The sequence below is a fragment of the Lactuca virosa genome, chromosome 7 (genome assembly GCF_052849685.1).
Source record: "Lactuca virosa cultivar CGN04683 chromosome 7, Lactuca_virosa_CGN04683_v6, whole genome shotgun sequence".
NCBI lineage: Eukaryota > Viridiplantae > Streptophyta > Magnoliopsida > Asterales > Asteraceae > Lactuca > Lactuca virosa.
This window is the reverse complement of record NC_136432.1, coordinates 220160812-220181797: the sequence shown is the minus strand read 5'-3', so window position 1 is coordinate 220181797 and position 20986 is coordinate 220160812. Positions and strand designations below refer to the sequence as shown.

At 35.7% G+C, this 20986-nt stretch overlaps 4 protein-coding genes across 8 annotated transcripts; 2 read left to right on the top strand and 2 right to left on the bottom strand.

The window, feature by feature from the left end:
* The first annotated feature begins 1375 nt into the window (after positions 1-1375).
* On the top strand, positions 1376-3828 carry LOC145124719 (uncharacterized). The gene is made up of 6 exons (XM_079060167.1): positions 1376-2066; positions 2181-2310; positions 2499-2668; positions 2748-3039; positions 3235-3407; positions 3528-3828. Exons 1-6 carry the CDS (start codon positions 1478-1480, stop codon positions 3686-3688), a joined length of 1515 nt encoding a protein of 504 aa, XP_078916293.1. The 5' UTR covers positions 1376-1477; the 3' UTR covers positions 3689-3828.
* Positions 3829-7126: 3298 nt separating this feature from the next.
* On the top strand, positions 7127-10616 carry LOC145123377 (vacuolar-sorting receptor 1-like). The gene is made up of 12 exons (XM_079058588.1): positions 7127-7564; positions 7737-8429; positions 8510-8598; positions 8707-8776; positions 8878-8961; positions 9052-9128; positions 9223-9304; positions 9398-9480; positions 9576-9642; positions 9733-9861; positions 9945-10054; positions 10335-10616. The coding sequence occupies exons 1-12, from the start codon at positions 7249-7251 to the stop codon at positions 10431-10433; spliced, it is 1899 nt and encodes a 632-aa protein (XP_078914714.1). The 5' UTR covers positions 7127-7248; the 3' UTR covers positions 10434-10616.
* Positions 10617-10695: 79 nt separating this feature from the next.
* Positions 10696-13367, bottom strand: LOC145123378 (transcription factor bHLH84-like). 5 transcript variants are annotated; one of them, XM_079058592.1, is made up of 7 exons: positions 12974-13367; positions 12116-12181; positions 11790-11983; positions 11519-11692; positions 11326-11391; positions 11160-11225; positions 10696-11037 (listed from the first exon to the last, which is right to left on the bottom strand). In XM_079058592.1, the coding sequence occupies exons 2-7, from the start codon at positions 12129-12131 to the stop codon at positions 10945-10947; spliced, it is 609 nt and encodes a 202-aa protein (XP_078914718.1). In that variant the 5' UTR covers positions 12132-12181; positions 12974-13367; the 3' UTR covers positions 10696-10944. The 5 variants fall into 5 exon arrangements, with proteins under 5 accessions (XP_078914718.1, XP_078914717.1, XP_078914716.1 ...); XM_079058591.1 differs by having other exon boundaries at positions 12116-13367; XM_079058590.1 differs by having other exon boundaries at positions 11790-12181.
* Positions 13368-16376: 3009 nt separating this feature from the next.
* LOC145126025 (uncharacterized) lies at positions 16377-18844 on the bottom strand. Its single transcript, XM_079061428.1, has 9 exons — positions 18444-18844; positions 17997-18077; positions 17779-17899; positions 17583-17677; positions 17419-17490; positions 17146-17340; positions 16968-17076; positions 16703-16886; positions 16377-16621 (listed from the first exon to the last, which is right to left on the bottom strand). Exons 1-9 carry the CDS (start codon positions 18465-18467, stop codon positions 16531-16533), a joined length of 972 nt encoding a protein of 323 aa, XP_078917554.1. The 5' UTR covers positions 18468-18844; the 3' UTR covers positions 16377-16530.
* Between the last annotated feature and the right edge of the window lie 2142 nt (positions 18845-20986).

Genomic DNA, 20986 nt, shown 5'->3' with positions numbered 1-20986 from the left:
GTTGCGGAAAAATGGGTCGTTTTCCGAAAAATTTTCCAAGAAAAATGAGAATTTTGAAAATGCGTTTAGTTCGTCAATTTTTCTAAATTTTTCACGGAAAATGAAAATTTTCCGTTTTTTAAAATTACAAAGAAGTTGGAAATTTTTGGAAAACCGATAATCATTGTTTTCCACATTTTTCTAATTCCAAAATTTTTCTAAAATATAAACACCCACTTCCAACCCCTTCCACATCTACCTACCCTCACCTTAACACTTCCAAGCCCACCCCCACAAACACACACACACACACACACCCACACACCCACAAACACATCCACCCACAAACACATCCACCCACACACACACACACACCCCACCCCCACCCCACACATACACACACACACACACACACACCCACAAACACACGCACACACCAACCCCCACAAACACACACACACACCCACCCACACCCCACAAACACACACACACACACCCACCCCCACAAACACACCCACACCCCCACAAACACACATACCCACAAATACACACACACACACACACACCAACCCCCACACACCCACAAACACACACACACCAACCCCCCCCCCCCCTCACACATACACACACCCACCCACACCCCCACAAAACACACACACACACAAACACACACCCGCCCCCACAAACACACATACCCACAAACACACACACACACACACACCAACCCCCACAAGCACACACACACACACCCACCCACAAACTCACACTCACCCACTCACCCACCCAACACCATTACCACAATCATGACCTACCATCACCATCACCATCACCACCACTACCCCATCACCACCACCACCACCGCCGCCATCACCACCACTGCCACAATTGCCGTCGCCACCACCACCGTCTGTCATCACCACCACAGCTGCCACCGCCACCACCGTCGCCATCATCGACACCACCACTGCCCCCCGTCGCTGCCACTGCCACCGTCCCCACGCCCACCCTACCACCACTACCGTTTTCTAAAAATGAAAACCGATAGAAAAATAAACATCTAAACACGTTTTCTAATTTTCTAAAACTGAAAATGAAAAATGAATAAGTTTTAACTAAACGTGTTTTCTAAATTTTTCAATGAAAACCGAAAACCGAAAACGGAAAACGAAAACTGTAAAGGGAAAACGAAAAACAGAAAATGAAAATTATTTTTTCGTAACTAAACGCAACATAAATGTTTTAGAATAAACTATGTAATAAATAAAAATGTAGTGTTACCATATCTCGTTCTATGAAACTTAATTTTGTCATTTTTTTCTTAACTTATTCCAAGCGATTATATCCTTTTTTTTACCATGATTCGTACATTTCTATGCATTTTGTTTTCCTTCACGTCTTTACGTTCGTCTCTACTCTCTATGCCAACAAGAAGCACATCATGTGTTCATAACAAACGACTTTTAAATCCTTTGCAAATAACCCTAATCTGGACTCAAAGATGTCAAGCCGCCGGGAAGAAGATCACACCCACGACCACTTCTTCAAACTCATTCTAATCGGCGACTCCCATGTCGGAAAATCCAACTTACTCTCCAGATTCTGCGACAACAAATTCACCCTCGAATTTAACTCCACCATCGGAGTCGAGTTCGCCACCAAAACCCTCCACATCGACGGAAAGCACATCATGGTTCAAATCTGGGACACTTCAGGCCACAAGAAAGTTCGAGCCATCACCGACGCCTACTACCGTGGTGCAACCGGTGCACTCCTGGTCTACGATGTTACTAAACATATCACATTTGTAAACATACAACGATGGTTAGCAGATTTGAGGAACCATGCAGATCCGAATATGGTTTTGATGTTGATCGGAAATAAATCAGATGTTGTACACTCGGTTACTGTTTTGACGGAGGTCGGAAAGTCATTTGCTGAGAAAGAATCTTTGTATTTTATTGAGACATCTGCTTTGAGAGATACGAATGTGGAGAAAGCGTTTACAGAAGTTGTTGATCGAATGTATCAGACTCAAATTTGTAGGACGAAAGCTATGGAAGTTCAAGAAACAACGGCGCTTTCTAGAAGTAAGAACCATTTTTGTCATAATTACTATTGCAACAATGGTTTGGAGTGTTCGTGAATAGAATGATTTGGGAGAGTTTTGTTCCATTAACGCTATGATCAATTAATTATTGCAGGTGTATCTATATCAAGTGGAAACAACGAACCCGCACACTACAAACTGAAGCTCGAGTCATTCTCTCTTTTGTTTGAAGCTGGAATAGTAAAGTATGAATCCGATGTTTTTGAAGCTAGCGGATACAAATGGTTAGTTTTTCTTTCTCATTAAGGGGTTGTTTCCGTTAGTATATATTATTATGCCTATGAATTATGATTGTATATAAGTCGATGGACAATTTATGATGAAAATAGTCCCTAGACTATATATAAATACCATGATAATTATATAACCAACTTTCGTACATAATGAGATATTCGAGAATCAAAATTTTCAGGAAACTAGAACTATATCCAAAAGGAAACGAGGAAGAATACATAAACGATCACATTTCTCTTTATCTTGTCATATGTGACACACAAAGCCTTGAAAGAGGGTGGGAGGTTTATGTGTACTTCAAAATCTTGATTTACGATCATATACGCCACAACTATCTAACCATTCAAGGTACAACGTTTGTACTTTGAGACCAAATATATAATGGGGTTGTTTTCGGGTTCATGTTGTTGTATATGGTTATATATAGGTGGGGATGGTAAACGTACGAGGTTCCATGAGAAGAAAACGAGATGGGGCTTCCGGAAACTCATGTCACTAGATTCGTTTAAGGAGGCTGAAAACGGTTACCTTTTTGGGGATTCATGTGAGTTTGGAGCCGAGGTTTTTGTTGTCCCAAAATATGCGCAAAAAGATCAATGTTTGTCGATGATCAAGCCCCCAACAACGATGAATACACACATTTGGACAATTGCTAATTTTTCGGCTTTAAAAGATGAAGCGTTGTACTCTGAGGATTTCAAAGTTGGCCAAGTGAAATGGTACGTTCGTTTCTTTTGATAACTCGTTAGTTTTTCAATACAATATAAAGTCCTTAAGGAGAACATGATATTGTAGACTTTTGTTCTGATACCATGTGAGATGTGCATAGTTATTAGTTTTCTCTCCAAATGAGTTTTTAGGAGAGATGACGAGAGGTTGATATGTTATTGTTGATTTGAATATGTGTGAAACAGGAAATTATCTTTGTATCCTAAAGGATCCAAAACAGGAAAAAACACAAATCTTTCAATCTTTCTAAGACCACATGATGTTGGATCTGGTTCTGGATCGGATGAGTGGAGAGTTTATGCAAAATTCAAGATTCGGGTAAAAACCCATGAATTCGGCAGTACCCATGAAAGTAAAGGTATAAGATCATACATAAAATCCTCTCATTTGTAGCTAAAAACTTCATTTTTCGTCACTAAATCTTCTTGATGTTGCTATCTATATGTATGCTTTTCTTGATGGAGTCTATACATTGCAGAAGCTGACCATTGGTTTTGCAAAACATCTGATGGTTGGGGGTTCCCTTGTTTTATGCTGTTAAGCGATCTTCATGACTCCAAAAAGGGCTTCTTGTGGAACGACACTTTGGTTGTTGAAGCACAAATCTTAATTGTGGGCATCCTAAAAAATCTCGTCTAAATTAAGTTGTAAACAATTATCTAACAATTTGAGTTCCAGTCTCGTTTTTCGTTTCTAAGGATGTAATACAGATGGTAAATATTTCATTTGTTGAGTATGTTTTTTATTATTTTCGAACGTATTTATAATTTCATGAATATATGGACATTTATGTGGATTATACTCGTACATTTTTTGTTTGTAATTGTTTTGAATGCCAAAATATAGAGGTTAGCAAAAACAAAATCTCAAACTAAAAAAACTGCAAAAACAATTGAGACCGGAAAAACAAAACTAAACGTAAAACCAAATGTGCAATTTTAATTTTTCAAAAACCATAATTTTCCGATGCGTTGCGGTTTTATACAATCTAAATATATATATATATATATATATATATATATATATATATATATATATATATATATATATATATATATATATATATATATATATATATATATATATATATAGGGGATAGGGAATATACATTACAGCCCCACCTAAGCTTAGGTACTAAACTTCTAAAATATGGCGTTTTAACATGCTAAATATACTCGGTTTGGTTTCACTTGGTAAATATATCATCCTCCATAACATTTCTTTCTTTCATTATCGTTTTACCATCTCAGTTTTCTTTCCTCAATTATCGTTTATTACTTCACCCAAGTGAACATTACTAAACCCTAAACCCTAAATTTAAACCCTAAACCCTAAATTTAAACCCTAAACCCTAAACCCTAAATGTAAACCCTAAACCCTAAATCCAAACCCTAACCCTAAACCCTAAACCTAAACACTAAATCCTAAATCTAAACCCTAAACCTAAACCTAAACCCTAAACCCTAAACCCTAAATCTAAACCCTAAACCCTAAACCCTATTGTTTCGATCTTGAATTTACATCTTGAAGTATTAATCGTGAATCCATTAACCGTAATCTTTATATAGTAAAACAATGTATTTTCAAGAGGTTTAGTACCTAAGCTTAGGTGGGGCTGTAATGTATATTCCCTTTTCCCATATATATATATATATATATATGTATATATATATATATATATATATATATATATATATATATATATATATATATATATATATATATATATATAGGGTCCGGGTCCAATAGGAACCCAAAAATTGGTAGGAACCGCGAAAACTATTCTCCACCAATCATTTCGTCAATGGCACAAACGTCAAACTCATTTATTTGGTTGTGACGCGTTCGCATGCGACGCACGTCCATGAAACGTAATACGACCTCGAGGGAATAATCATGTGCGACGAACGTCCATGGAACGTTATTAAATGAGTTTTTCTTTTCTTTGTTGTTTATTTTGGTCCATGGAACATCATTTAAATGGAACGTCCATGGAACGTATACGAACTCGGGCTAATACCTTGAAAGGATCAATATACTTGGGGCCCAGCTTGCTCCACTTCTTGAATTGGATGACACTTTTCCAAAGTGACACATTCAGGAGTATCATATCTCCAACCTGAAATTCCAAGTCTGGTCGGCGTTTGTCTACGTACTCTTCTACTGGCTTTGAGCTGTCTGAAGTCTGTTGCGAACCTGCTGAATCAATTCCATCGTCTTGAGTACCGCGTGACCCGCTGACCGAACTCTCCCCAACATATTGGGGTCCTATACTTCCTCCCATAGAGCATCTCAAAATGAGGTCGATCAATGTTGGCGTGATAACTGTCGTTATATGAAAATTCCGCCAAAGGAATATACATATCCCAACTACCACCAAAATCCAAAACACATGCCCGCAGCATATCTTCCAAAGTCTGGATAGTCCGCTCACTCTGACCATCAGTCTGCGGGTGGAAGGTCGTGCTGAAATACAAACGGGTACCCAACTCCTCATGGAATCTCTTCCAGAACCTGGAAGTAAACCGAACATCCCTATCAGATACCACATAAACCAACACCCCATGACGTACTACCACCTCCCGAATGTAGATATCGGTTAGCTTTTCCACCGAAATACTCTCCTGAGTCAGAATGAAATGCGCGCTCTTGGTCAACCGATCCACGAGGACCCATATCGAATCCACTCTGCACGTCGTTCTGGGTAACTTTGTGATGAAATTCATCGTAATCTCTTCCCATTTTCAAACGGGAACTCCCAACAGCTCCACTTTCTTTTGAGGTCGTTGACGCTCGGCCTTGACTTTCCAGCAAGTCAAACACCTCTCCACATACCATAATATGATCACTAAAACCAAACAACGTTCATTCCAAAATAAACTTCAATTATAGCTATATAAATAACCTTTCTAATGTATTATGATCGTTGAATGTCGATCACCCGATTGCAACATTTTCTTCTTGTTCTTGAATCTTGATTGAAGCTCTTTTCTTCTTGCTCTTTAGTCTTAATTGTAGAATATCGATTTCAAATATTATAGATTCGATTATATTGGGAGTCGACTGCAATTGGCCATTTGGATTAGGAATTGAACCGGGAAGTTGAAGTGGAACGTCTAACAATCTAAATCCTCGATTTCTTCATGTGAAGATTGATAAATGTATTATAAATTATAAATAATTAATTTATATTTCAAAATTTTAGACGAGACGAGTCATAAACGGATCGGAGCGATAGTGATCCATATCCGACCCTTTTAATAAAATGGTTAACGGGTACGGGTCCTTAATGGGTAAACGGCATAGAATATGATCCAAACTCGTTAATTTTACACGAGTTTGGAGCGGATCAGGGTCAAAACCTGCTTCATTACCGGGTTTAGTAAAAATTCATCCATTGGGTTTAATCAACAAAGACATCATTATAAAGCGAAGTTTAGTAGTAACTAAGGACATCATCATCTTCGACTCCACTAAATCATATTTCCCTTCAAGTAAGTATTCTTTCCTTTTTTATTTATCTATCAAGAAATTAATCTTAAATTGTGCTAACTCGATATAAACAACACATACATTACAACTACTAAAATTTTATGGTATTATAGTTATATTTTGAATTGCTTTTAAAACACCAATTCACATAAATATTAATCTTTGCTGAAAAATCAATGGAATATACCTAGAGATTTTAAAATTTTATTTATATATATCTAAATCATAATCAGTAGCCAAATACATAGAACCCTTGTCATTTTAATGATACCTAAAAATTCACAATACCATCTACCTTTTTTTTCTTCTCTCAAAACCACCATTATCACCCCAAAATAGTCATAGATTTTAGGAGGAAATATTGAAACCAAGTATTTCATTAATTCCAACATAATTCAAGTCTCTATAATTTTGCAACAAATCATGAGAATTTCTCGGAATTCAAATTCAATTCCCATCAAATCCTATCCAATCCACAAACCAAACAACAAAAAGAATATATATTTTATACATGTTCTAAAAAGGTTTTCTAAAGTATTTGTCTTTTTCCATTTTGGTCACGAGAAAAATTGTACTTTATGACCGAAGTTGAATAGTTGGTTCTCCCATTAATTTAAATGGAGCATAGAAGGATCATAGACCTGATGAAGTGAACAACGTTTCTTCAACCAAAACCCCCCAATTTATTTCTCGAAACAATTTCTACTATGGCGCATCGAGAATCGATGATGATTAAACTCCTTCTAGGGTTTATGCTACTGAGCTGCATGCATCATGAATCAGCAATTGGTAGGTTTGTAGTTGAAAAAAACAGCTTAACAGTTACTTCTCCTGAATCCATCAAAGGAAATCACGACAGTGCCATTGGCAACTTCGGAATTCCTCAGTACGGCGGTAGTATGGCCGGAACAGTCGATTACCCGAAAGAAAACAAAAAAGGTTGTCGAAAGTTCGACGAATTCCGGATTTCTTTCAAAGCAAATCCCGGAGCATTGCCTAAATTTGTTCTTCTCGATCGTGGAGGTATGTTTATAATTTAAGTTTGAAGATCTTAGTTTATGATTTGTTTTTGGTGATACGACAAATACGAATTTGGGATTCAGCTAATTTTATAATTAAGTGTCGCAATCTAAATCATTTCATTGTTTATTTGATTGATTTTGTAATCTCCTTCAAATTTTTGTTTGTTATCCAGATTGTTTTTTTGCTTTGAAAGTATGGAACGCCCAAAACGCTGGTGCATCAGCTGTTCTTGTTGCAGACGACATTGACGAACCACTAATCACCATGGATAGACCTGAAGAAGACGGTTCCTCTTCAAAATACATAGAAAACATAACAATCCCATCGGCATTAATCTCCAATAACTTCGGTGAAACCCTGAAAAAAGCAATCAGTAACGGCGACATGGTAAACCTAAATCTTGATTGGAGAGAATCCGTTCCACATCCAGATGATCGAGTCGAATATGAACTATGGACAAACAGCAACGATGAATGTGGAGTTAAATGCGACATGTTAATGGAGTTTGTGAAGAGTTTCAAAGGGGCAGCACAAATTCTTGAGAAGGGTGGATATTCCCTTTTTACCCCTCATTATATCACATGGTATTGTCCTCAAGCGTTTACCATTAGTAAACAGTGTAAATCACAGTGTATAAATCATGGAAGGTATTGCGCACCTGATCCTGAACAGGATTTTAGCACAGGGTATGAAGGAAAAGATGTGGTTATTGAAAATTTGAGACAATTGTGTGTGTTTAAAGTGGCAAATGAGAGTAGAAAAGCGTGGATTTGGTGGGATTATGTTACAGATTTTCAAATAAGGTGTCCCATGAAAGAGAAGAAGTATAATAAGGAGTGTGCTGATGAGGTCATCAAATCCCTAGGTAAAGTATCTTTTCAGGGTTTAGGGTTTAGGGTTTATTCATAGTAATGTGTTTTTTTTTTTTTTTTTGTGAATGTGTAGGACTTGATTTGGGAAAGATTGAGAAGTGTATGGGAGACCCTAATGCGGATTCGGATAATATTCTCCTTAAAGAAGAACAAGATGCTCAAGTATGTTTTTTTTTTTAATATATATTTTTAGACATTAATATAATGTTTTTTTTTTTATCATTGATTGGTTTTGGGAATATAATTAATGGACTACTATGGAAATTGCAGATTGGGAAGGGGTCAAGAGGTGATGTGACGATATTGCCCACACTTGTGGTTAATAATAGACAATACCGAGGTTAGTTTTTACATTTATTGATGGAATGGAATGGAATAGAATGAAGGAATGGAATCAACCATTCCATTCCATTCCTTACATTACTCAATTTTTGTTCACAGGAAAGTTAGAAAAAGGTGCTGTTTTGAAGGCCATTTGCTCTGGTTTTGAAGAAACAACCGAGCCTGCTGTTTGTCTTAGTGATGGTAAAACCCTAAATCTATAATCTTCATTTTTATTTTATTTTATTTTTTAAATATTCAAGAATTCTTTTTTACTAAAAAAAAAATTGGAAGGTGTGGAAACAAACGAGTGCTTGGAGAATAATGGTGGTTGCTGGCATGATAAATCCACCAATGTCACTGCATGCAAGGTACCTTTTTTTTTTATTTTTTTTTATATCTCATAGCTCAAAAATTTATAAAACTCTGCTTATATTTTTTATAATTTTTATAAATTTTATACAGGATACATTTCGTGGGAGAGTTTGTGAGTGTCCTTTGGTTGATGGAGTACAATTCAAAGGAGATGGGTATACCTCATGTGTAGGTATAATACTAATACTTTCATTTTTTTAAAGTCAAGAATATAAAAATTAATTTTCAAGGGTATTTTGGTAATTAAGTATATGTTTTTTTGTAGCAAGTGGGCCAGGGCATTGTAAGATCAATAATGGAGGATGTTGGCACGAAAGCCGAGATGGTGATTCATTCTCAGCTTGTCTGGTTTGTGCTCTCTTTTGATTTAGACTTTTTGGTATGAATATGAATAATGATGGAATGGAATGGAATCATGGATTCTAAAGTAGGGTTTGTAACAGGATAATGAAAACGGGAAATGTGCATGTCCTTTGGGGTTTAAAGGCGATGGTGTGAAAAGTTGTGAAGGTAAATAAATTTTATATTTTTGAAATAATGAAAAGGTGGAAGGGTTTTAGAAGGGTAATTTGGTAAATAAGATGAAATTATTGAACACAGATGTTGATGAATGTAAAGAGAAGAAAGCATGCCAATGTCCAGAATGCAGTTGCAAGAATACATGGGGAAGCTATGAGTGTAGTTGTAGTGGTGATTTTCTTTATTATAAAGACCATGATACCTGCATAAGTATGTTTTTCATTTTTTTTATTTTTATTTCAATATATTTATTATTATTATTATTATAAAATATAAATGATGATTTGTTGCAGGTAAGACAGCTGGCAAAGGTAAATCTTCATGGGCTGCCATGTGGATTATTTTCTTGAGCTTAGCAATGGCTGCAGGTGGAGCATATCTTGTATACAAGTATAGATGGAGGGTAAGTTGGTCTTTTCACCTTTTTCTTTTTCAAAATGGTAAAAAAAAAAAAAAAAGTATATTGGTTTAATCACTAAATGACTAATGATGTCTATCTGGATAAAGTGTTGTGTACATAAAGTTTGTTTCAGTGAGACCAAATGACCATTTTACCCTTACATTAAGTCATTTGTCCATATTAAGTAAAAAAGAAATAAACCCTAAATCGATTAAATGATAAATTATGTTATGTATTGCCCTTTTTCTTGAAATTAAGTTACATTTATATCTCATTTTTTCAGTCATACATGGATTCAGAGATCAGAGCTATCATGGCACAATACATGCCTCTTGACAACCAAAGTGGAGTGGTGAATCATGTGAGCGAGAATCATGCGTGAAAAGACATAATTATCCCTTGAAGAGTTTACACACATCTTTATATAGACTAGAGTGACACATTAAGCAAAGTGCTAGTGTAGAACTTGTAGAAAACTTGCTCTGTGTCCAATTTGAATTAGATTTAGACATTTAGGGCTATTTTCAATGATAAGGATGACAAGGGCATTCATGTCTTTTGCACATATGAGAGAGAAAGAGATCAAATGTGAGCCCTAGCTGCGTGTTCATCGTTTATCAAGAATTGTTAAAATAACATGAGAATTGAGAAGAACAAATTGACAATTTTCATTTATCAAGAAATGCTCAACACTCTGTTTGCAACAAATTAGCAAACATTTTTTCATACAAAAACTATGAGGAACTCAAGAAAAAGCTCATGTCCATAAACATTTAAGACACCATGTTCATGAAAAAAAAAAAACCATGAAGGTTGAACATAGAAGCATATCTTGTTATGGACTCAAAAAATTGAATAAAAAAAGGCAAAATGTAGAATCATGGAATCATGTATTATCTTGGAGAAGGGAGAGTTATATCAAGTCCAATGTCCATACCATTGTACGCAAGAGGAGCATACATCCATAGATCATCAGAGCTCAAAAGCTGCAAACAACATAACATCATTAGCTTCAATCTTCAATCTTCAATCTCAATTCATGATTTGAAACTAATGATTTGAAATTCCTTTTATTCTTGTTGTTTGTGTTTGTTTAATGTCTACTAACCTTGATTTGGAGTTGCAAAAATTTAACATATTGAACAGCTTCCTCAAGCATCGTGCTTATGTCAACCTTCATTACAAAAAAAACGAAATATTAAAACCTTTTTTTTATGAAATTGTAGTAAAAAAATATAACTTAAAAAAAGATAATTTAAAAAACAATTACGTACCTTTGTACCATTAGGAACAAGACTCTGTAATATTCTCAATCTTTCATTGATTCTCTCTCTTCTTTTCTACAAAAGATAAAAAGAAGTTACTTTGTCAGCAAAAAGGTAATTCTTCTGAATGACATAAGAGCCCAAAACACAGTGTCCAGATATCTGTATTGGAACTGAAACTCCTACACTGTAACCAGCATACCTTCGCGTAGACACTTTGGCTATCGGTTGCTGAGCCATTACTTGCTCTTTTCTTGCCACTTGAATTCGCCATTGGAACCCCTTGTGGTCTTGGACTTAAATCTTGCAATCTATTTGAGTCATCATCTGAGTCATTCATGCTTGTAAACTTTGTCTTCTTCCAACCCATTTGAACCTACAAATCATTAAAAAAAACTTCATCAAAACCAATTACATTTTTATATTTAGTAAATTGTAAAAACAAAATTTGATCTATGTCAATGTCAACATACATCATCAAAGCTATAAGAGCGTTTCCTAGAACTTGGTGTCATGTTATCGAACTCAGTTGCTTCCTCTCCTTCCATTTTTGAGAAAAAAGGAATGACGGAAATACCCCTTTTGTTGTTGCCCCCTGAAGAGGAGATTGAGAGGTAGCTTTCCCCACTTGAAGTGGGAAAAAGAAGACTATTGGTGTTTGTATTATCTGAAATGGATATTGAAGCTTCGTAATCATCTTTCATGGTGGATTCATGGTGTGATTGTGACCAAAATGCAGAAGAAGAGGAAGAAGAATCGTCAAAGGTGGAAGTTTTAGGTGATTTAGTTGAAAAGTTACCAAGTAATTGTGCCATGAAATCAGCTTCTTCACTAACATATGTTCCACTAAAGTAGTTCCTTTCTCCTTCCAAAAGAGTAGACACAGATTCCATTTTTGTATAGTTGAAAATAGAAATAGAAATGAAAGAATAAATGTTTGGAGTTATCTGTCATGTCACAAGTGTCAAGAGAAGCTATTTATGGATGGGTTATGTGTCAGTTGATTGGTTTAGTTTGTTTAATCACCATATTATATTCATATTAAAATAGAAGAATTTGATTATGTCATAAACAATCATTAGAATGTTTGTTTAGGTGCTAATACAGCTAACGTGACCTTTCATAGGGTTTGAATCAGATTAATCAACATGCTGACAGGGATACGTGTCAGAAGGGGCATCATTGAGAATTGAGAAGGGGATATTCGTTAATTGTTCATCTAAAAAACTCCATTCTTCATTTCAAGCCACTTATTGTGATCTTGAATGATCAAAATCTTCCTACATTTGGCTAATTTTTAGATTAAAAAAAACCAATCGAACTTCCCATTGCAACTTTTGATTTGATCGATTTTGTTCTTAATTTTCCAAACGATTTATACTATATGATTAAAACGTAGTTACACATATATGTACACGATGTTAATTTTTGTCAATTTTGAAACCGAAAAGAGGTTAACTAACACATTTCAATGATAACAAAACGATCAACTTGGATATTGATGACGAAGGCAAAGAGAGATAGATAGATTGCATTTGTTTATAGATATAACAGAGATTCAATGAGCTGTAGAGATCTCTCAGGTTTTTTGTATAAAAAAAAGGATCTGAAATTGAAGAAACTCGTAATTGTTGGTGACGAAAGAAGAAAAACACACCAGTCACTGAAGAAGGAGGTGCGAAACCGCGTTCCGAGATATTCCCGGCGATGTTGTCGCATGTTGAATAAGGAACATAAATATATTTCTTCTCCTTCTTCTTCTTCTACGTGTTCGTGTAGTGATTTAGGTGAAGTCATGGAGCAAAACCCTGGATAGATCTGGCATTGATAGTGATGGAACTTAATTGTTTAGGAAACATATGCCGGCCATTTGCACGATCTCCGATTTTAAACTAATATTGCGAAGACGAAAGAAGCATAAATTATATACGATAGATTGATGAAGAACTCCATTGAAGGGTTGTGATTGCACGTTTTCGTGGATTTTAGAGGAGAAAGCTTCCATGGGAGTTGTTAGGAACTCTGCCATTCTTTTTCTTTTGAATATTGGGGTGTTCGGGATTACGTATGAATTCAACGCGAATTTTATATAATAACGTATTAATTTAATATTATAATTTGTGAATTTAGTTTTAATATGTGAATTAATAGAGTTATTATATTGGCATTATTCATACTCTCATACTGGCAGTTATTCTTTAATTTATATATTTCAATCATTAAAATCATTTACCTATTGATTAATAATTTTTATTTTAGATATTTTTAATTAATGAACTTCTATTGTTTGTTCTTGATAATCAAAATCAATTATTGGTGTAGAAATATGCCCTGAACCTATGGTGGCCATTTCAGGTTTATTGGTGATTTGTTAATACGATCGATATGTTGTTTGCATATTGTGAGCAAACAAAAATCCATGAAGAATATTTTGGTTTTGGTTTTGTCCAACTATGGATCTGAATTTGAATTTAATTGGATAGGTTGACCTAAAATTTCTCATGATCGATCGATGTTGGCTATTTGAGCTTAATTGAAGCAAGTGAAAGAAACTCGGGTTGAAGCTTGGAAATAAAAGATTTTCTTGATCTTAGTTAGGTTTTTTAATGTTTAGATATTTCTCTAAAATTGACCTAAAGTGTGTGTACAAATCAATTTTATTAAAGGATGTGAAAATAAGCTATTTCTAGACCCAAACATCTGGCTATAAATGTGACTATCTCCTCTTCTTCAAAATATGTATTACTTATTCTCAAGATCATCTTTCATATTTACATCACTGTCATATTATTTTAATCGTTTGTCTTTCAAAGTGGGTTATGCTTATGTTTCATCTTTCACTTTTATTTTATTTTTATTTTTTAATACAAAGAATAAAATAAAAAGAAGAGAAAAGAAAATAAAAATTAAACGGTGAACTAGGCCACCACCACAACCCAACTCACACACATGCTCCCTTGATTTATTTCCCTTTTTTTTATATGTCATATTCTATGTTTTCAATGAATTTGTAATTTGGACATCAAATATTATCTAAATAAAATTAATAAAAAATAATAAATTTTGTAAAAAAATGTCATCTTTAAATAGAGTATAATATCGATATAATTCATATTTCATGTTAATTTTTTATTTATAATAAATAGTTGGTTTCGGTTGGGTTGTTAATGGGAATGAAATTTTTATTGGATTGAGTTGTATAATTGTATAGGTGCAAGAAAGAGAATATTTTTTTAATAGAAAATTTGGATTGGCTTGGGTTGCTAATGGGGATAGTCTAAGGGATTTAAGTATATGTCTTTGGTCTCTTAAAAGACTCATTGGTCCATCTCCACAAATTTAGTGGTTAAATAGAGTTTGTTGTCATAGCTAACATGATGCATACCAAGTAAACAAGGCTCAAACATCATACACTAGGTAACATGTGAACAATCACACATGTGCCACACGAAGGCTTTGCAAGATCCAACATATTGTGAAGGCCTTTTAGAATGGCACACAACTTTTTCTTGTTATGTGGATATCCAAGTCTATTTTTAAGTGTCCGGACCACAACAATCTCTTGATTCATACCCAACTATATCAATGAATGCAACATAAAGCGTCTTAGATAATGTTAAATCATTTTAAAGATGTCTCCGTTTTCAAAATTTATTCAATTCTTTAGAATGTTTACTTTTAAAATGTACAAATAGTTTATAAAGTAACAAGTAACACATATTATATCATATTACAAACACAAAATGAAAATTAAGACATCATAGGGGAATATGTTCAAAATACTATGTATTCATCTCCCTAGCTTGTGAATGAACTCTCTTTACCTTCTTAGTGTGTTCATTGATAACTTATAAGCCATAACAATCAAGCACAAGACTTACTAAACTCTACAAGCGAAGCTACCCAAGAATTCTCCACGGTGGACATGGTACGGGTTCTACAACCCTATGTACGGGCTTACCCCTTCTTCTATAGGCTTGGAAGATCCCTACATATCATACCTCTCTTTCTATAATCATTTCTAAACATTTTTCCTACAAGTCAAATCCGTATAGTCTTGACATAAAAACATACGGGTGTATGGTTGGTCCAGGTACAAACTCTCAAACAAAAGTGTACGGATATGCGACTCAATCCATTATACCCCCTACTGCCCCAATACGTACAAGTAGTACCTCCATCTGGTATGGATGTATACCTACTTGTATGTTCTTGCAACAAATTTGTATGTGCATACAAGGGTTAGATGGTAGACTCAAAAATCCAAGGGTTACATATCGGTTGTATGAGCATGTACACAGATTGTACATACGTTGTACGGCCATACGACCAAAATAATACGATCATATGCCCTTCATCTTCTTGCTTAGATGCACTAGGCTAAAATGTATCAGGAATTTGGGTGACTGTATGAAGGGTCCCGAAGGGTTTGTGAAGGGTTCTTTCATGAAAAACTAGAAGGTATAAGCCCTAAATCCAAATCCAAACCCTAAACCTTTCTAACATGTAAGAACTCATATTTTATGATTCAAATTTCGAAGTCAGTCATTGGTCCAGAATTGGTTGTTTTTGCTTCTACAATAACATAAGCCACTTAATGTGTTCCATTGTTGGAATCAATCCCCACTGTTGAAAGTAAGTCTATCATATGGACCTTTCATGAATGCCCGGTTCAAAGCCACGGATCTCTCATACCTTTCTTGAATCCCCTTTTTGGTGCTCCCACACATAATCCTCATTTCAAGTGTAATGTTGGGTTCACTTTCTCTTGATTGCTCTACACCATTTGTGCATTTAGTCCCTTAGCAGCCAATATTGCTTCTAATAATGCCTCATTATGCAACTGTTAGCTAGTGCTTTTGTTCTAATAGTAGTCGACAACTAAAGGCATTCTTAAATTTTTTTCGAAAGTTACATATCTTTCTAACTTTCTATATTTTTATATATGTTTTATAAGTACAAAATGGAAAAGAAAGCTAAAAACCAGAAAAAGTAGTTGTAAGTTGTAACAATTAAATGGAATAAAAATAAAAGAAAGTGACCCTAACATAATGTGCAACTTTAACAAAACAGTATTATACTTCTAATATATCTGTCCACAAAACAAACAATGTGCAAGTGCAATCAATCCTTTCATTTTTCATAATCATCCAAATTATAATATCATCCATCATGAGATGAAACACAGACAATCAAAACCCTCTAAAATCATCCTCACTGTTCCTCCTCCTGGCCCACCACCTCTTCCCCAAACCCTCGTTGTGCAATTCTGTAATACAGAATTCCCATTGTTGCTAAACACGCCCTGCATCCAAATTATTATATTATAATAATTATAATAAATATAAAAAAAAAATTAAATGAAGAGATCTTATGATTATCTTACATGATTGCTATAACCAGAAGTATTTTTCTTGGATCCATCCTTGAAGGCCTATGGTGGGGCCTATGAGTCTGAGTCGACTCATCTGGATTTCCATCTTTTCTAGGGGGTGCAGTCACTGGTAAAGTTGGCAATGCACTTGACCAAAATGGTATCAATGACCGAAGAAACTTATGCCGAAATGTCCCTACAAATTACAAAATTTTATTTTTTGATATAGTGAAAAAGACTAAAATGCCCTTGGTATTAAAAGATCCAACTTTCTCACCTCTCCTAGTGTACTTCTTCCGATTAGCATCTTCATCATCTGCATAATAAGAAACCTCAGAGTTTTGCCTTTCTACTTGTTGTGCACTCTTTCTTGTTGTAGCACCAGGCTGCATTACAATTGGAATTGGAATTGGATTCTTAAGATGGAAATGGAAAGCTCAAGATAAAGTACTTACAACACCAGAAGTTGGGCTTCTTGAGTGATTTGCTGAATTAGGAACATCTATCTCCACAATGTCTATGCTTGAAGGTTTAGAAGAAGAAGAAGAACCATTCACAGAGGAGGGATCTTTTGTCAAGGGATCTGAGGATATAGCAGGAGTTGGGAATGAAACCGGATTGTTTCCAAACACATTCTTCTCCATTCCAGTCTGCATAACATAACAAGATCAATACTTATGTGAAGAAGCAAATCTTGAAAAAAGAAAAGTTCTTTGAAACTGGATTACCTGGATAATTGCTTCCTTCAACTGTGAATGTAAACGTGACCCTGAATCTTTGATGCTTTTAGGAGGCCATATCTGCAAAGAAAGTGTAATATTTGGTTATTAGTAAAATATAGACAGGTAATAGTAATAGTAATGCATTATATAAGTATACAAGTAGAGCTTACTGAAGTTGAACATTGAGGACAAACATATCCAGCTGGAGCAGTGTGTGGAGGGTAGCTTTTAATATTTGAAACTAAGCAACTAGTGTGTATGATATCTGAGAACAAAGAAAGAAATTACATAAGATGGAGTAGTTTCAACATTTTATGAAACTGAAAAACAAAATGATGGGTTTTTCTTGAGTGCAGAATAGCATACGCAGGCATCCCAGACGTGTTGTTTGGGAACCACCACCTTCTTCAAGAACAGCTTGACAATGGCAACACTTTGTGGGCCAGTCATACTCTCCATCAATTACCCATTCTGAGTATGTTCGAACCTAAGAAATCAACTAAATGGTCTCAAATGATATCTATGAAAAGGTGATCATCTTGATAGATAGAAACAACTGCTATGTAGGAGATATTACAACGTACCACACAAATTTGGTGCTCTGGAAAACAGATGCATTCTCCACAAACTGGAACCTTGTGCACGAAGCAGTACAATTTAGTTGCCTGTGAGCAACAAATCCGGTTTGGTTAGTACTCGAGTTTAACAATAAACATGATAAATTACACTCAGCATACTCCCATCGTCAACTGAGGTCAACTTTCATGGTGAATTGAACAAAGCTACTTGATCGAGTATTTAGATCTAAAAGGATTCGCACTATTCTAGAAAAAATACATCTATGCGAATTGGGATCTAAGATCCCAGATTCGCAGCAATGGCGACACAAATTTGTTAGCTCGATCTGATCTGAGAGCTCTAATCATTAGTGAACATGTTCGACGAATTCAATTGCCCAAATTAAAACCTAGCATTATGTATATAAACCTATAAATTACGTTGAGATAAAAGACGAAGAAACGAGTACATACCTTTCGGCACTTGCAGACCACCATCGCATTAACTATAGGTTGTTTTACAGCTGAAAACCTAAAATTGAAACATCAATTTTAGTATTGAGTATGATTTCGATTTGAATAGACACAAACTTTCTTAATACGGTATGGTTTTCGGGGGAATCTTTTAGGGTTTTAAGTAGATAAAAATTGAAGATCCGTGCAAGAGATCTTTAAACAAGGATGATGAGGAGATCAATTAGAGATGTTGGATAGTATATCTGGTGCTTTGATTTCAATGTTCAAGGATTTGGATTTCTGAGATGATCTTTCATGATCAGAAGTAATTCGGTTCTCAGGCTAGCGTTAATATCAGAGATGGGTTTCGGTTTGCGACACGGAGGAAATAATAGTGTGCGACTTGCGCAACACGCACCTGGATCTTGGAACACTTTTTAGTTGGGTCATTGGCTCGGAATTTTATATTTTTTAAAATAATTATTAATTTTGTATGTTTCTTTTAATTTTTTTATAAATAAAATTATGAATTAAGTCTCTTTGTCTCATTTTAGGCCATGAGGTATGGTTTTTTTTTCACACGGTAGGAATCCTATGTGGATGAGATGTTCACTAGTGAACATCGCCCCCAATAGGTGTAGTGGTGGTGTGGATTGAAGCTAGTCACGGGTTCTCACACCCAATCAAAACCATTTCTCTCTATCTCTCTCTTCTGTTTCTCTCTTTATCTCACTTGTCACTAGTGAACACCAACCCCAAACAATAGTAGATGGGTTGTGATGGTGTATGATGATGATGTGGAATTGCTTTCACGCGTATTGATACTCGATGACCTTATATGATGCTTAAGTCGATAGGGCTTTAGAGAGTAATAAATTATATGGTATTCATGGGAATTATTGTATACCTCGTGTATGGCATGAGGGTAGGTATTTATAAACTACCCTTACGATTAGATTTTCTGATGGTAGTGGGATATAATGGTTTGTCATGGGTTCTTAAATTGTATTTGGGGTTGAGGACATACTAGTTGAGGTTTGGTTTTTGCCTTCTAAAGACATAGTTTGTTGCAGAGAACGACCGGGTCTTATTATCCTCTGAATTTGTATTCGTAGTCCAACCTAGAATGGTGGTATCCCGATTTCCTTCATGCCATAGTGGAGTGAGGGGACGAGTGAAGTATACTATGGGCTTTATTTGATGTGCCTTGGCCGCATTCCATGAGCAGACCCTTATCCCTAATCTAGCATTCGATTCACAGATTCACAATTCAAAGCATAACATAAACATGTATGTGAATTTTGGGAGAGCTTACTTGAGCTCGGTCGATTGCATGCCCACGCCTCTTTTTATTAGAAAACTCTTATGTAAAATGTTTCCTTTTGTGAAAAATTTACCAAATCCTCTATAACGCCCCGTTCCTGGTACACAATTAATTTAATTAAAGCATTTATTTTTGAGCTACTCGACGAGTTGATAACCTAACTCGTCGAGTAGATGTGAGACACGACGCGGGGTTTAAAAGGTCTACTCGGCGAGTCCAAGCATGGACTCGACGAGTAGGTCTGCCAGGAGGAAACCCTATTTTCGGGGTTTTACACCCTATTTAAACTTCTTAAACCCCCTTTGGGCCTCCCTTACCAGCCTCCTTATCCTCCAGAAACCCTAATTCGATTGAGAGTTTATCCCTTGAGTTTTTAAGTGTGTTTTGTGCCATTGAAGATAGTTGCAAGAACTTAGAGCTAACAAGCTTGGAGAAGGAGAACAAGATCCAGGAACACACTCACCTTTGGTAGCTTTCTGAGGTAAAAAGCTCTTAGCTTGATGAACTATAACTTAGATCTCTTTGTATGTGGATTCATGGGTCTTTTAACCCCTTTTGATTAGGAAAGGTTGTTCTCATGGGTTGTTTGCAAAACAAATTCCCTTTTCTGTGATTTTAAGCCTCTAGAGCCATAAAAAGAGTCTTGAACCCGTTTTCATCCAATCCATGACCATGTTCATGAAATTAGATTGCTATAACTTGAGTTTGGGTTCATTTGAGGTGTGCAAAGCCATCAAGTCTCCAACCTTATAGAAATGGACCTTTGAAACAACCTAGATCTGTATTTTGGAGCTGTAAAAGTGTGAAACCAGTTATCTAGGTTAGATCTGCAAGGGACTCGACGAGTTCATACGGGAACTCAGCAAGTCCGATAAAGAAACCCCGATGATGTTCATAAGACTCGACGAGTTGAATTAGAACTCGACGAGTAGGAGGATCTTGCCCCTTTTCTGATTATGCCAGGACTCGGCAAGTCTAAGGACGACTCGACGAGTCAGTTCGACAAATCGCGATGACTAATAGCTTGAGAACTCGACGAGTCATGGGGTGGCTCGGCGAGTCGAGTCGCGATTCCAGGATTCCAAGTTCTAGGACTCGGCGAATCACAAGGCTGACTCGGCGAGTATGGTCAACCTGGAAGGTTGACTTTGTAACATCCGGATTTCCAGGTATTTTATTTTAACCTTTTATTTTGAGTTAAAGAGAGGGACTCGACGAGTTGGCGCCTAGACTCGTC